Source organism: Cylas formicarius, unplaced genomic scaffold (assembly GCF_029955315.1).
Source record: "Cylas formicarius isolate icCylForm1 unplaced genomic scaffold, icCylForm1.1 PGA_scaffold_1__22_contigs__length_36826433, whole genome shotgun sequence".
Classification (NCBI taxonomy): Eukaryota; Metazoa; Arthropoda; class Insecta; order Coleoptera; family Brentidae; genus Cylas; species Cylas formicarius.
Window position 1 is genome coordinate 4,391,789 of NW_026844264.1, and position 18,298 is coordinate 4,410,086.

Genomic DNA, 18,298 nt, shown 5'->3' on the forward strand with positions numbered 1-18,298 from the left:
TGGCTATATTCGAAGACAAAAATTTACCTTGTTCTTCCATAAAATTGTTATTCTCTTCTGCGACGTTACAAATTACTACTTACTAATACAAATTTGGTTAAACTTGAAATTTTGAATTTTGCGTTTCTTTTTGCTAAACATAAAGATTTTTCTGATTAGGCGAGCTGTGCTTTTCTGCAAAAAATACAAAAATTTGCCAAATATTTAACTATATGCAAAATTCTTAGGTCCTACTACAAACTAGAAACTTCAAACCATATTATTATTAGTATTATTATAAAACAAATTATTTTCTTTAACAATTCCTTTGCAAATAATCCTCCAAATTAGAGAAAATGACTTATACGTACACAAATAAAAGAATTGGCAACACAGCTTTTAACCTTTTACAAAGGAAACAGCAGTTATCACCTGATATCATACTTGTTTTAAAATGTCTTGTATATTACATTGAAAATTGAGACTTTCGGCGAAAATTATGGTCATTCAGAGGCATGTGGGTAGTCACAATCACCAGTTAAAAAAATTAAAAGCGAAGGACAGTTCTGGTACTACTACTAAAAAAGCTTAACCTCTATTATGATAATTTTATTTTATCGAAACATGTCGGTTTAAGAGTTCATTTTTGTTTTGGAAACATCTTTTACTATTTAATCTTGTGCGAAAAGAAACACCTTTTTGATTTTTTTTATTTATTTAAATTGTTATTCAATAAAGCTGCAATTAAATGTAGACAGAGCCTCCAATGCACAACGATTTAAATAACCACGCTTTAAAATTAAAATCTAAAAGGACATGAAATGCAGCATCGTAGAGCATATTACGCTACCGGAGGATAATTAACGGTCCTGCTAGATTCTCCGATAAAGCCCCCCTTGATCGGTATGCGGGGTGACAAGTTCAACATGCTGGCCCATTGACCTTCGCATAACTTGTCGAAGGTCATGTCTTTGAGCAGCAATCCCCCAAAATCACCCGGACCTCTGCACGTCGGCTCAGAGTCCCAAATTTTCTCCGGATTTGAATCGACCCATCTGAAAACAAAACTGATTAATAAGGTGACGGAACGGCCGTCGGTCTTACATAGCCAAATACAGGATGTTGCAGTCGCAATGCCACGGATTTTTCCCTAGCTTTACCGAAACCAATTCGGTTAAGGGATCGAAAAGTTTCGGCGACAAGTAATGAAATTTGTTGCTGTCTAGTTGCCTGAAAAAAAAATGTTAATACAGCAGGAATATAAGGCGTCCGCCACCGAGAACTTTGTACAGATTTGAAATAATCAAAATGGCTTCCATTTCCAACATATGAGGAACTGTTGCCACCTTAGAAATATTTTCTACCAACAAAATCTAAAATTTTCACGTTTTTAAATAGCATCCTTTCTGACTTATGACCACATATTTAATTATCCCTCCGCGGAACTTGGCTACCATTTGAGTTTTTTTTGTGTAACTTAAGTGTTTTAGCATCAGAAATACTATCAGCCTTCAGCCTTATACGGGTGATATATATTATATGAGTGATATTTAATCACAGAAAAAGAAGTAAGAAAAACTCTTGGCAGAATGAAAAATTAACTCCCAGGATAACAGGAATTCCCATCAAACCTTTAAAAAATAGACCAAACTTACTATTCAAACAACTGTCATTTGTCTTCGACTGTTTTTTGAGGGACCATCAATTACTTCAAGAATGTAAACTGCTTATATATCGAATATGCTCAAAAAGGCGGAAATTATGTTCAAATATACACTACGTTTTAAGAATATATGAAAAAGCTTTAATGAACGGAACACAAGGGGAAATTACTGGTTTCTACGGACTATTCATTGCATAATTTAAATCCAGATCCAAAAGATATTCTAGTTAATTTCAACATTATTTCAGATATATTGTACTTCGTAAAGCTGGGATCATCTTAATTTGAACATGCTTTTCTGGAACTTATTTTTCTTGCAACGGTCAATGAGGAGTGAGTTATTGTTTCTCCATTAACAGCAGTCATCGCAAATATATTTATTGAAGTATGTGCGAAGCAAGCCTTCAACCTTTCATCTAAAACCAAAATTACGGAAACGCTACGTTAATGATGATGGTACCGTTGTTGTCATTGGGCCTTAAGGACAAGAATCCCTCCGAGATTTTCTTAACAATTTACTGTATAATTATTTACAATACAATTTACCTACAATTCTATACACCCTAACAAACGTTTTACCATTGAATTAGAAACTCGTAATAATTTCCCATTCCTAGAGATTTTTATTTTTATTAATATTAAGTTAGGCCTCATATTAGGTCACTCAATTTACAGAAAACCCACGCATACAGACGATACCGTAATGTATTGTTAGATCACCATCCGGACCAAAAATTATAGGTTATCAACTTCCTTTTTTACAGAGCCGTAAAACTATAGCAGCCCGAGTCACTGAACCCAGGATTAAAACACCTAACATCTTTCTAATAATTTCCGCATTAGATATACTCCATCACAAAGTACACTTCACTAAAATAATGTGTCCAGGTAATATATCTCCTTTTTTATTTATCTTTAGACGAAAATGTTAAATAAAAAAGTTATATAAAAGACTAAAGGAAACAATTTAAAATTATTTTCATCAAAATGTGGGAAATCAAAATTATGTATTTTTTAAATGGTACATCCCGTATATTAGGACATTAAATATATACTTCCTTTTATAGTCAATCACTCAAAGTGGGGTTTTTATGGGCTTTAAAGAATGTTTTGGGATTTAGGCCATTTTTTCGTGAAAAATCCCTGGTGTTTAATACCCTAAATTTTTGACGCCGTTTCCGACAGCTGTTATTATATTAAGTCAATAATTTGTGAGTAAAAATGAAAAATATTAAGTATAATTCTTTTAGATAATAGCATGTTAATACAAAATTTAATGGCAAAATAATTCATTAAATCCGTGATTTGAACAAAAATAAAATTATGAACTGCACAATTTTCAACGAACAATTTAAACAGTATTTTGCGCTAGGAGTAATATTAACAATGCAATTTTAATACTGCTAATAGTCCCAGAAAAATACTTGAATTACACTTTAAAAGGCTTCTCTTATCCTCTGCTTCAAGTCCTCCTTTGTTGTGGAGGCAGTTTTATACATAACATATCCCCACAGAAAATAGTCCATCCTTCTTTATATAGTTCCTAACTTGAGGGGCATGATGTGCAGGAGCTCCATCATGTAGGAACCACATTATCTCTGCTCTGCTATAAAAAGTCTAAGTGTTCTTGCCTATTATTAAACTCAACATTTAAAGTCCACTAACGACACCAAAAGACACGATCTGAAAACTTAATTTATAGTTCAATCGTATTTTGGGCTGTTTAATTAATTAATAATTAATGGTTATTATTTGACTCAAATATTCACAAACGAAACGACCAATAAGCCGTACCGTTATAAAACCTCCGTTCATTAAAATACAGCAATTATTACAAGTAACAAAAACTAACCGAAATTCATTTTGTAAGTTTTTTCCAAAAAACATATTGAATTTTACACACAAAATCTATTATTAACGATACTTTGTTCCCTATATTCAAATCTTGCAGGTTAAGCCATACCCGGATAATATCTTGGTGTGCTATCAATGAAGCTGTTATTAGCGTTTATTAGTACAGGGAGGTATTTTTATTTTAGTAGCATGGATACCTTACAAATTTTAAAACCATTTACCCTGCACCATTGGTGGTGGTTCACTGTGGGTTGAAGACAATTTCGACGATGCAATGCAGGAGAGTAACGAACCAAAAAGAAAGTGTAATGTGTCTCGGATTCGCTTCTTAATACAGAGATTGGTTTTGGACAACCCCAAAAATGGCGGATTTCGTTTTTCGCCAGTAAATGCAAAACGGTTAAATTGATAGGTGTGAAAATGTGACATTGTTCAAACACTCAATCGTCTTTTGTTATCTCGCAACCTCCCGAGATTATAGAAACCTTGAGATAAAGAGTTTTAGACAAATTGAGAAACATTAACGGAAATACACTTACTAGGGTTGCAAGACAAATAGTCATAAATTGTCAAAAATGTCACGATGCAAATGGACGCCATTTTGAAAATCTATGTAATTGTGATTAGATTTATTTATAAATTATTTCTGCCGCGATTTTTTTTTTCAATTTTTGTCGAACTTGTACATTGTTCAAGTGTAAATTAAATTAACGAAGACATTTCTGACTTTTGCTTTCTAAAAGCAAGCAGTCTCGCTTGGTGAGTCGTCCTTCACTTTCATGTTGTATTAAAAATTCTTAATGTTAATGTGAAATTAATGAATAAAAAATTAAGACCAAACTTTACGAAGTGAGATAAAATCTTTTGAGACATCATTGCACTGGAAATTTAATGCTCTTTCCAAAAATCGACGACCATAAGAAAAATCAGAGTTAAAGCGGGTTTGGAGATAACAAAAAACATTTAAAACATGTCTTAAAAAAGTGTCTGAACAATGTTACATTTTGACAACTATCAATTTAACCGCTGGATTTACCGACCGATGGTAAATCTGAAGCCGGTGATGAAATGCATTAAGTTTCCTCTAAAACTTTCCCTATTTAAACTTTGATGTAGGTATAATAGGAGATATATAAAGATCCCTGTATAGAGAAGAGAATCAGGGCAAGAGAATCTATATTATCAGACAATGGCACATATTCTTTAACGTATTTAAATTTGAAAAAGCCGTTTCCAAAGACATCAGTCCAAGTTTACTATAACATAATGTATATCATGTATTTAATGTATATAATAATGCAAGATTTGACTGCACGTATTCTAAAAACGTCATAGGGTATGATGAAATTGAAAAAAACATATGAAGGCATAAGAAAGTGTTTGGGAATGGTGGTGCAGAGTAGATTGGCAGGGAAGTGTATGCGATTAAAAAAAACCGGTAATATACCCCTTAACCACCTTATCACTGCTATTTGAATCCTATAAAAATATTATACCCGAAACTAACCCAAAAATGTCGGCCCATTGTAATTGTTGTAATTAAAGCTCTGTGTGAATTAATATCAGAGTTGAAAACAAGGTGTTAACCATGTACCTGAAGTAGAAAATAATTAGAAAAAACTACAATATATAAAATGCGCAGGTTCCAATTATTCCGACGGCTAATTTTATTTAATACACACAAAAAAATAAAATAATTATAGGGATTACAAAAACGCAATCAACTCATTTACGTTATGCGATACGAAGGACAAAATTACATTATATAAAATGCGCAGGTTCCAATTATTCCGACGGCTAATTTTATTTAATACACACAAAAAAATAAAAAAATTATAGGGATTACAAAAACGCAATCAACTCATTTACGTTATGCGATACGAAGGACAAAATTATGTGGAGACTCTCTTCGAAGATCATATACAAAAAGTTGAAATTGATCATATGGAAGGAGATCAAGGTCCTGAAATAACAAAGCACACATGCACTGAATAGAAAGCATCATGCCCAGATAAGCTATCAGCCGACGTCTTGGTGGATTTGTTTAATGACATCTACAAGTCAGGGATAATACCACAAGAATGACTGACATCAACCTTTATAACGCTACCAAAAAAAAGAAATGCTAAACAATACCCGGACTATTGCACTTTGAGCTTGATACGACATATATTAAAGGCATTCTTAAAAACTAGAACAAAATAACGATGAAACGCAATTTGGATTCAGAAACGGTCTGGGCACTCTTTGCGTTAAATGTTATATCCCAGAAATTCCTGGACGTGAACCAGGACATGCATTTTTGTACTTAGTTTTTCTAGATTCTAGAGAAGATACAGATACAGATACAAGAAAAAACAATTGAGCATATAAAATAAATAGAGGAATCCGGCAGGGTTGCGTCTTTCACCCATCAGTTTCAATATGTATTCACAAGATGTTATGAATAAAAAATTGGACAATCAAGAATATAAATCGACTCAATAATATAAAGTACGCACCTTATACAAGACCTACAGGCGCTTATTAATACGGTCGGTGAAGTTAAACAAAAATAAAACCAAATTTATGCTCATAACAAAAGCACACAAGGAACATCGGCATGTATTTATACTAGGCGAACCTATTAAAAGAGTTAGAAATTAGAATTACTTAGGTACTCTCTTTAATAAAAATGCTGACAGCTCTCGAGAAATAAAAACCCGGAACGAAAAATCCAGGAGTTTGTTTTTTTGAAGATGACACAAGTATTCTGCAGTAGACATTTTAACTTCGAACCGAAAATACATGAGATGTTATTTTTTATCAGTTCTGTGATAAGGCATGGAATCTTGGACGGTAAACAACGTCTAGAAAATAGAAGCTTTGGAGCTCTGGGTATATCGCAGAATATTACGAATTTCATGGGTGCAGAGAATAACCAATACTAAGGTGCTAAGACAAATGAAAAAAAAAAGAATTGTAATGACTATTAACAAGAAAAAACTGTTATATAATAAGCATAGCATAGCTTTGATGATCGTCAACCTTCGGAACGAAGACGGCACTTAAGAATATGTATTATTAATATTATTACAATTATTTTCATTTTCAATTTAATGACTACTACCTTGGACCAGTTTGATTCATAGGTCAACTAAGTGAGGAGGCTTAGCAAGCTAACCAAAATTATGCATATTCTACAGTTTCATTAATGCCAGAAAAAATCAGCCAGCTATATAGTATTTTGCAAAAGGGATATTGCTAAACTGTCTTTCGAAGTTTTAGATTTGTTCGACTCTTGTCCGATAATCTCAGGATATAATAAAAGTTAAAAACTAAAATAATAATGTATAGACATTATTTAATTAGACGTTAATTTTTGTAAATGTTTATTGTTTGCTGTCGAATTGATATTTACGTTTTATATATTACCTGAAATATATTTTTTTAATATTTTAGGTGAGTTTGTAATACATTGACACTATTTTATTTTACATTAGCTCGAGATGCATTCTTTACCATTCCGTGAATTTTTTTGCAGTTTTAACAGATGACATAAGAAACATTGCCCAATCTACAACCAAATGTGTCACAACTTTGTAAAAATTTAAAATAAGCAAAATGTCTCCATTTATAACCAGAACTGGTGCCATATTAGAAACACTTTCAATCAATAGTTATAATTTTTGCATAACAGTTCGACAAAGTTCTCTTTGGGCCACCCCATATTAATTTCGATGTGTTTACAATTTCTGCAAGCTGGGCGTGTAAACAAAGACCCTGGAATGAACCTCTTTCAATAGATTATTGTTGACCAGCAAATTAGTTAGCGCGACCAGCCCGTTGAAATTCCTCTCTCTCAGCTCTTCCAAGTTGTTGGAAAACAGATAGAGCTTTTCCAGGTTCTTGTTGCGCAGGAAAATATTCTCGGGTAAGTCAGACAATAGATTTTGTCCCAAATGGAGTTCGACCAGATTCGTCAGTTTGGAAAAATCGTTGAGGTTTATCTAAAAATCGCGCTCGAACAACGATTACATAATTAGTGAAAAAACGTTGTTAGTGATTCACCTCGGCTATCTGGTTATTCGTCAGCTGCAGTATCTGCAAATTCTCCATCTTTGCGAACAAGTTGTCCGACAAATGCATTATACGATTTTTTCTCAAATTTAACAGTTCCAAGTTGATTAAATTGTCGAATATACCTGAAAACGGCCATCTACTTACAATGAATTAAAAGCGGCTGATATGCAAATAGACTACTAATCTCTTGAATTGTAGTTAATATTTCGAACAAAAACGGTATACTTGCTAAAATTTATTCGGTTCGTTATTTTCAAAACTATCGAAAGAAATACCTACTTAACAACAAAAATGAGGTAAACTCTGAAGTTGACGTTACAACAATAGAAGAAACACGAAAGCAAGTCTACTATTACTTTTATTGTTAATTGATGTTTCATAGAACACCAAAATTCTGTGAACACAGTTTTTGCTTGTATTATATTGCTTAAAGGGTCTAGTTTACAGCGGTACCCAAAATTGTTGCATATAGTTGGATATTTGGCAAGTTTTTGTATTTTTTGTATTTGTTGTATGTTGGGCAAAAAAACCTACGCAAAATAGTAAACCTAACTTTTTGAGCTTTTTAAAATGCCATAACTCAAATTTAATGGTTGAAGCTGCCAACATTGCTGCTCCATATTCCATATAGCGGCCAAAAACATCTGTCTGTGGTAATGAAGGAAGCTGCAGTGTGCCCTAGCAGACCGGCAAATTTAAAACTTTGCTTTCGAAACAAAAAATTAAAGAATCAGAATTAAAACGCCTTACCTCTGCTATTCTCTCTAATAATTTCCACATTAAAGGTATTAAGCTTTCGATCACAAAATACACTTCACCACAACCTTCCAATGGCAATGAACCCGAAAGCAATCAATCACATATCAACAGTTCTAAAGAAATATAACGGCAAAACCAGATTTACCACTTGTCCAAACATCTCTCAACATCTCAAAGACAAAATTCCATTTGAGATTCCAGAAGTTTATATTGGAGAGACCGGACGAAAAATCTCAACTAAGCTCAAAAAACATGAAAGAACCTTAAGACTAAGACAAATAAACTCATCAGTAGTTGCCGAAGACAATCACGAAACCGGACATAAAATTTTATTCGATAAAACTAAAATTCTTGCATGTAATCAATTCTTCTACTAACGAAAAATCCGAGAGTCTATAGAAATCTATAAGCAACCTAACAATATTAACCGCGGCTCAGGTCTCTATCTGTCACCAATATGGGAATCAGTCACCCGAGACGGTGTTTATGCCCCTCATTTAGGTCCGCCCCCTCAAACAATATAAAACCAGGTACAGAGTGAAATGCGATACAGTTTCAGTCAAGCTCTGAAGAAGCCAACAGGATGATTGGCGAAACGTTAGCTAGTTCGAGTCAACAAAAACCGACGTACGAGGAATCCAGGAGTGCCTTATTCTCCACAGGAATATGATTCAAAGTTTGAAGAAGAATCGATTCCACTGCCAGATTTGCTGGATCACGCTGTCTCGAGAATAATTGTACTACAAGAAAATGTTCTTATAAATTTTTAAATGCCAATAACATGAGAGCTACTATGATTTGTAGTTATGGATTTGACGGCTGTTCTGACCATTCTAATTATAAACAAGAATTTTGCAAATCATTCTGTGATAACTACAGTATATTTGCCACCAAAATAATACCACTTCGGTTCTTATGTTCCATAAGTGGCGCCCTTTCGGTAAAGCATTTTCTAGGCCGTTTAAAAAACAGAACAGAAAAGAAACAAAAAGTCACATTTTAAAAGAAATGGCACATTTGGACGAACAGATTAAGGTTTTAAGTCCACTGGAATGCAATATGTGAAACCATACTCTAGAAATTACTCGCACACATTGTGCTTAACAGTAGTCGACGGAAAAATTTTTAAGTATCCCCCATGAAGGTTAAAAATTAGTTCATTACACTGTAGGGTAAGATTTTTAGAATGTGCGCCCCACATCAACTACAGAATTGAAATGAAGGTATGGAGAAAAGTAGAGGACAAACTAACAAACTTGAATGAAAGGACAAAAATTGTACAAAATCACTTTTGGGAGAAGCTAAGTAACACAGAAATCAAGGGTGTTTCACTTGAACTCATAACGAAATTTCTAACAAATTTCATAATTCTAACTACCTCTTCATAATGAAAATTTTGAAACGCACTGCTTTAATACAGGGACATTATTATATTATAGATGCCTCAGATTATTTTACTTCCAGTGCTAGCCTTCGTTCTAGAAAAAGAAAATTGAAACAAAAAATCGTGTGTGCTGTAATTGGGTCACTAAAAACTTCTATATTGTTTTCATCATTCGTTCTTAAATTAAATAGATTTTATTTTTATGATCAATTAAATAAAAATTAGTAAGATTAATAAATTAACTAAATTGTAAGTAATTATTGAACAATTTTAATACAAATTTTGTGGTTAGTATTGGTTAAAATTTATTGTTCCAATTTTTATAATACACTATTATGAAACATAATAATAATTCATTATCTTCCTTCGAAAAAAATAAAATAAAAATAATAGTTGATATTTTACTTTGGAATTATTAGTTTTAAACAAGTAAAAGGTTTTCTAATAAGTTTTCTTGCAATAAAATACTTCTGCAAAAATTATGGTCTTTCAGACCATAGTGCAACAGTGAATTAATTAATAGAATATCTAATTTCGAGTAATCCATACAAGAATTCCCTAGACTCCATTAAAATTTTACTAAAGAAGATCCAAGACAGCTGCACGTTTAATCAGGGAAAGGTAGGAAAATAACAAAACAGCTGTCTTTAAAATAGAGTCGTAGTAAGTGACCTAGTAGAAAGGGAGACGGATATCCTTCGGAGACAGGTGGTCGATGTGATAAAAACTAAAACGAATATTAGGTCGAAGAAAACCGCTCTATTTACGAAAAAGTGGAAACGTGAAAATGTATTTAATAATAAGAACGTGTTAAAAGGCAGTGAGTGGTATCGTTCTTCAGGAAATCCTAACTAAAGAAAAACAAGCTCTGAATAACTCGGCAAGTGAAAAATATGGAGTTAAAAAGTGAAATCTTCCTATGTGATAGTGATAAGAAGAAGCAAATTTTATATCTTACTGTAAGTAGTGGAAGTAGGTACAAATTGACATATACGAGTAAAACGACAAAGCATTTAAAATCGCGAAATAAATTTAAAAACACCGTTGACCTTAAGCACTGCTGTCAAAAATTTAGAACATCCGGTGAAATTGATAAACGTTTATGACATATAACTAGCTAGCTTATCGATTAGCAGAAAAAAAAATGGTTTTGAGCAACCGCTTCATTAAGGAAAAAACAAGAGCAGGTCAAGAGTGGTTATCTGGATTTCGACAAAGAAATAAAGATATCATCTTAAGAACATCGGAACCAACTGCTGCTAGAGCACAGGCCATTAACAAGCATCAGGTTGAACAGTTTTTTAAAATACTTAAGTTATAGAGAACGTTGATTAGTCGGGCTTATCGCCATTCAAGGGCCTCAGACGATATTTGCAACAGATGGACCTAATCAAGTTGGACCGATCAAAAGTGCTGATAAAGGACCCAACGTAACTGCTGTTTGTTGCACGTACCTCCGTTTCTCATATTCATTCTAAAGAATATGAAAACCTCCAAATACGACAAAGTTCTGCTTATATTAGAAGGACAGATTAGTCACAAAGAAATTGATACACTAAATGTTGCCCAAGAAAGCGGAATAATTCTCTTCTGTCTGCCAGCCCATTGCACCCATAAAATCCAACCATTGGATGTTTCGTTTTTTGTTCCGCTAAAACATATTTTAATCAATAAATTACATTGCGACTTAAACAGAATCTAGATAAAGTCGTCTTAAAAATTGGATGTTTTTTGAAAAATCGCATGAGAAAGCAACTGTACAGTGCGGTCCAGATTCGAGGGGCCTCTATGGCTTTAAGAATATGCAGCCTAGTTTGCCCAAAACTAATATGCATGTTAAGGTCTCGATTTTCCAGAGAAATCGAAAACTAAAAGCCGCATCATGATATGTTAAAGCGTTTCTGAGCTACAGGGTGATTCTTAAAAATGTGCGTTTTTAAAAACCCCCTATAACTTTTTTATTTGTAAAGATAGAGATTTTTATTAACAACATTTTTTGAAGATTTTTTAAGGACAAATCTACCTGTTTCACCGATTTAAAGTCTTTAGTTCATAAGATATAGCACACAGTAACATTTTTTTAAATGGAATAACCCTTTTTTTTAATCTTCTAATAAAATTTCCTGTGAAACGCTGTACTATACAGCTATTTTTATTAAGTAGTTAAAAAGATATCTGCAATTTTTAATAATTACCATAGTAGGCTGTGCTTTGAAAACTTTGAAAAGTACGACATGATAAATTGAAAGTAACGAAAATCGACGGACGGCGTTAAATCTATATTTCCAGAGATATCTGGAAAGAAGGCAACCTAGCTCAAAAATATTTTTGAATTTAAAACCTCATCTACAACACCGCGGCCTAGGATAGAGAGTTGGAAGAACTAATGCTTCTGAGAGAAATAGAAATTAACCGGAATACTTCCACCAGGGCTATGAAGAGAAACATTGGAATTCCACGCAACAATGCCGTGCGGGCGCTTAAAAAACACAAGTTTAGGCCCTATCGACCCCGACGGGGGTTACGGCAATAAGATTTTGCTCCAAGACGTGCACTTTACAGGTGGTACCTAAATAAATGCCAAGAAGACCCCGATTTTGCCAGGAAAGTTATTTGAATGGATGGGGCAACGATTTCTGATGATGGACTATTCACAAGCTATAACTGCTATTACTGGAAACAGCAAAAGCGAATCAGGGAAGGTTCAGTTTTGAGGTATGGATAAGCATCTATAGAGGACAAATTTTGATGGAAATTTAAATGCCTAAAGATACCAACAAATTCTAGAAGAGGCGGTAATTCCGTTTATCGACAATTTGCCACTTCAGCAAAATAATGAGCTATACTTTCAACATCATGGTGCACCTACTCACAATGCACGAGACATTACTAATTTGCTAAATAAAGTGTCTGCCGAAAACTGCATCGGAAATAAGGGTCTTCTAGATTTTTTAGAAAAATTGTGGGTATCCCATTTAAAGAAATATAAAGTTGTGTGATATCTCGGGAACTAAGGGCTCTAAGACAAAACGGGCAAAATAGAGAGATTTTGGAAGCGACGAAGGATTTTTAAAAGAAGGTTTGACTAACCTTTCAGTCGTGCCATAAGAGAGATTACAAGGAGGTGTTTTTGAAAACCCAAGCAGCCATCAAGGGTAATACACTAGCGACTAAGATACAGATTCTCATATCTATCTCTACGATAAATCTCCACCTCAAACACAATGACGAATATTTAGTTCAAATAGAGCAAGAACAAAAAAATGCGTTTAAAAGAAATGCAAAAAGCGATTTGGAAAAAAACAGCACATCTTTCTTATCGCCGAAACAGACACGGAAACTTGATCTTAGCAAATAAGATAAAAACGATAAGAGAAATAAAATACAATTTTTATTTATTAAAAACATCTAAATTGCTTACGTACTGTATAACGAAATACGAAGTGTTTAAAATAAAAATAAAAAAGCAGTACCGAAGAATAAACAAGAATTTTTTATCTTGATAATAGCTGGATTCATAAAGGTTATATGGCACCACACATTATTTTAAGAAGCAACTTCATTTTGTGGAAATCAGAAATTATCGAATGGATAACCACTGAAAATATTGAATTTGTACCTTTGTTGGGCCAAGTTTGCACTCTATAAAAAGAAAAAATTGTGCAATCAAATCAATGCCGATTAATAATTGTTTCATAAGTATGAATTGGGTCACTTTGTAGTCCCTTTGTATACCTAATAAATGAGCGTGTATTACCCGACACCTTTCTGAAATAGATAGTAGCTTCAACCGGATCTCCCAAATTAGAAAAAGAATACCTATTAGACGATAGTAATAGCAGTTGGCTATTGGCTATTGGCCACGACTGCCCGGATCATTCGGTCGGTCGGTACAAAAAAGTACTGACATTGTTGGAATACAGATTGGAGTACATTTTGGAAAAAACTTCCACAAGGCTTGTAATATTATTTACAAATTTTCTGGATTGCTCCTGCATCATTCATCAAGAACCGAACTTGCTGACGTTTGGGGGAGGCGGAGCTAAAGTAGGGTCGTAAACAATGTTTCGGAAGACTAATTGGTGAAAAATATAGACCTGAGTCACAAGGTCTCAAAAAAACGAGTCCGACAGCATCCACACACTTACCACTCTGGCGCCTCCCCACATTCAAAACATTAATAGTCATATATCACAATTTCTTAAGAACCGTAATGTTAAAGGTTTGGTTTGGATGGTTTTTGATCATTCGATGAATTAAAGCCTTTGAATTAAATTTCTGAAGTTACCAGTTGGCAGCAAAGCAATACTATTCTCAGCAATATGAAGCCGCTTCAGCGCCCTTAGGTCGCTAAATATAAACTTCGGTAGAGTTTCCAAACGATTGTTGCTGAGGTCCAAATCCTCGAGGTGTTCCAGACCGTCGAATGCAGTCTCGTGAAGATGCCTGATTTGGTTCCTCGAAAGGTGCACGAGTATCAGATTTCTGTTTTGTCTGAACGCGTTGGGCGCCAGTTCTTTGATTGAATTGGTAGACCCGTCGAAGGTTCTCAAATTCTGCAACTTGGCCAATAACTCCGGAGGTAGTACTTCGATTGCGTTCTTATGCAGGCGCCTTCAAAAATTAACAATGTCCTGGACGTTTACTTCAAAAGCGTGCTACCTACAGGTAAATCAGGCTACTAAGCTGATCGAAGACATTAGGAGGAAGGTAGTCCACTTTGTTGTCGAACAAATCGAGTTCAGTCAGGTAACTCAGATCCTTGAAGGTGTTTTTGTTCAATGTAGTTAAGTGGTTTATTCCGAGGTCGCTGGAACAAAGAAGAAACAGCTGGAAGCTTTCCGCTCCGCGCAGTTTCTTACATCGATCTGACGTCATACGGCACGACTTGAGCGGTTGGTAACTGCGTCAGCCCCTGTTGCCAGCAGTTCAAGGTCTTGGTTTCCGGGGAGCAATTGCAAGGTCCTTTAGCGCAGTTCATCCAGTTCCCTTCGCTCTTGACTACTTGCCACACTGGAAAAGAGTTTTGTAATGGCGAACGCTTGGATCCTGTCAAGTTTACCGGGTTGCTCGAGAGATCGTAGTCTTCTTTCCAGACTCCTCAACTGATCGCTGGTATTATTTTTTCCCTCCACTTTGTCCCAAAATTCCCTCAAGCGTATCAAACTCTCCTCGAGGGCTTGACACGCGTTTATGTCGCACGCGGGGGAATCTCCCTTGATCGCCGAAATCAGCATCAAGCAGATTACGAAGTAACAAGAACTCATAGTGGCTGGTAAAAAAACCTACGCACGTACGCCGAGTGTGTGTGTAAATTTGATTCGTACGTAAGGCTTTATTAAATAATGCGATGTCAATTTTCGACCGTGAAATCAGCCCGCTAAATTATCGTATAAAGGAGCAGGGCGATAAATTAGATGATTCCTGCGAAGCGAATCCTGTTGCGTGACCAAGAAATTGTACTACCCAACCCCACGCCGATGGGCGTAGTTTAACACTCGAAGTAGCTTAACTGCCTCGGTTGATAACGAAGAAGGAGAAGCAAGCGTTCGTCCTCAAAACTGGCAACTTGCCAATAAATGCAATCCGGTATTATTATATCTCCAAAAATTATCGACATCAACGTTAATGGTAGGCGCTTAAAAGGGATTCGGTAACACTTCGAGTAGGAAGACGAAAATATGGAGCGTTTCCTCTTAAGCTCAGATTCGAAAAGAAGAAGAATTTGGAGAACACCTTAGTTGGCTTAGAAACCATCCAAGAAATCGACAAACAAACAGTGATTTCATTCTAATGCACATTAAGAACGTTTTTGAATAAAAGAGAGAGAATTTTATCACCACAAAATGTAATATTTAAAACAAGAAATGAGTTTCTAAATAACAAATTGCAAATCTTCTGGATTCATCCTCCATTGTTTGTTGATCAATCGAACTTGCTGACGTTTTGACAATCATCCTGTTGGCTTCTTCAGAGCTTAATTGAAACTGTTTCGGAGTTCCTAAAAATTTCAGAGCAACAGTGGCGTTTAATTCCCCAAGAAGACCATGATGACCTCATTAGACGCCAGATAAGTAGATGTAGAGCTGTTAAAAATCTAGGTTGTCATACTCTTTACTAAAATGTTTTCATTTGTCTATGATAATACACTTGTTTGTATGAGAAATAAAATTCAAGTTTGGTGAAAATACTTAGATTTTTTTACACTCTGTATATTTCATTGTTTGCCTTAATTATTTTAGTACAGTTAAATATAAAACTAAAAAAAATGTCAGTTTTTTGTTTCACGTTTTAGGTTAACAGTGAATTCCGGTAAAGTAACTTTTGTGTTTAAAATTTAACAATTTTTGATTTTGAATTTACATGACTCTAGCGCCATCTACCTTGAGATTTATGAAACGTCCAGCGAGTCAGGTTGAAAGTACGTCATCTAAGAACTGTTTACAAACATGGAGTTGATGACATAGCGCAAAGAGTTTAAATGATTTTAGAACTCAAATTTAATTTATGTCAGTACTGTAGATGAATAATATGAATAAAATAAATAAAAAATAAAAGAAACCGTTATTAGACTGCGGGTACCATTTTTAGATCATCTTAAATTGTAAATTCACCATTATTTCTGAAAGAACTGGCAAAAACCTACAACTCTTATTAACTATGTCATATACCTATTTTTAACGCTTTGCGATTTGTTTTAACTTTTTTTCTGAAAAAACCATTGCTATAACATTAGTTGCCCATGACACAATGACATTGTACATTTTTACTTGACAACTGAGTAAATAAATTCAGAAAAATTATTGTGGCAAATGAAATAAAAAATTATGTATGGATATTCCTAAAGCTGAATAAATTGATACGATTCATATACTGGGTGAAGAGAAAAAAATACTTGTTGGGAGTAAAACTTCAGGCGAAGTACCCTAATAGAAGTATACCAACTAGACAATCTCTTTAATGTTTAATGTTTAATGATTTGATGATAGTGGTAGTACAAAAAAATGGAAAGTGGCACACCGGAATGCTACCAATTTTCTTAAGGATTCATTCAAATAAATCTTGAACAGTGTCGGGGAGAGGCAGCATCCTTATCGAAGGCCTTTTGAGACTTGAAATTTTTCCGATATGTTCTTTCCTATCTTAATTCGAGATGTGGCTTGCCCATAGAGCTATTTAATTGTTGTTATTGCTGTATTATTGACCGGGGATTCTTCTAGTACCTGCCATAGTTTTTGGATGGGGACTATATTGTACGCCTGCGTTAGATCGACAAACAAAAAGTGAACTTTTCTGTTTTTTGCCACCTTTTTCCCAATTCAGCTGCACCAGGCTAAATATGTGATCCAAGCCTGCTCTGAAGCCTTGCTCCTCGAATCAGTGCAGTTCAGTTTGGTGGAAGAAACAAACATTGCGGTGATGCATTTATCCTTAGTTGTCAGTTCTTCTTCAGACGGATGACCGGGAGAGTTATCAAGAAGCATAGCGCTTTTTGAGGTAAATTATGATCTTTCCACCATTTTCTAACTTCTAGCACGAAGCATTCATCAAACCACTTTTTGAAAATATCTTTTGTCATCCACGCACTCTTTTGTCCATAATAGTTTACAGGTAAATCAATGTTTTTCAATGCACGTGGTTTATTAGATTTTCCAACTACCACCATCTGTACCGTCTGTATACCCGCAGCGTTAGTCTCTCGCATGTACTCAAATTCATACTAAGCAACTTTACTCTATCATTGACTCACCCTATACATTTATTCAATAATTAAATATTTAATTATTCGCATTTTTCTAAGCCGTAAGTTAGTAATCACTTTAACTAAGTTTCAAAGTTTAATATAGCAATTACGCCTCCTGGTGGCCATTTTCAAAAATAATTTGCTGCCTACTGCCTTGGCCGATCCACTAAGTAATTTATTATCTCGAATTTCTAGGACCGGCAGTTCGCCAAATATCGTACCTCCTTGCCTTGGTCACACTGTATATGATGTACAATATTAACATTTTTAATACCGAAACGTTCCGAATGTAATTAAAATACAAGTTTTTAAAATTAAATTCAGAATCAGAATGGTGAATGCGCAAGACTAAAGAGCGTTTATAAAAAAATCTCATTTCAATTATATGCAGGTGTGTTGCAATATGGAGAAATTCGCCAAACATACTCGTCAAATTTAATCAAAGAACAATGAATAATCGTTTCCTTGTTTTAAAGATTAAAACGCATTTTATAGGTATACTTTCTTCTCAGCCTGTCATCCGAGTCTGCAGCAACGCATATTAAGATGACCATTATGAAAATGGAAGAATTGTGCCTTCTTAACGATTATTTAGATCCACCATCATTGACCAAAAATTATAAACGTCATTTGACAAAGCATACAGTTATACGGTAAAAAATGTTGAAACGCATTTTGAGCTGATCCAAATTTTTTATTTTCTCATTCCTCATGAGTTATGCATAAATTTATAGGATTAGGGATTTTGATTAATAATTTCAACGTTTGTCTAGCCGAGGAACAATAATTATACAGAGTTTATCCCATACAATATTTCACCATATCAAAATGAAACGAAAATACCTTCAAGGTA

General features: G+C 34.4%; 1 protein-coding gene across 1 annotated transcript; it reads right to left on the bottom strand.

Moving 5' to 3' along the window:
• Positions 1-723: 723 nt before the first annotated feature.
• On the bottom strand, positions 724-14,989 carry LOC132696749 (leucine-rich repeat-containing protein 15-like). Its single transcript, XM_060661757.1, has 8 exons — positions 14,764-14,989; positions 14,564-14,714; positions 14,368-14,511; positions 13,990-14,315; positions 7,547-7,680; positions 7,226-7,485; positions 1,084-1,209; positions 724-1,034 (listed from the first exon to the last, which is right to left on the bottom strand). Exons 1-8 carry the CDS (start codon positions 14,966-14,968, stop codon positions 821-823), a joined length of 1,560 nt encoding a protein of 519 aa, XP_060517740.1. The 5' UTR covers positions 14,969-14,989; the 3' UTR covers positions 724-820.
• Between the last annotated feature and the right edge of the window lie 3,309 nt (positions 14,990-18,298).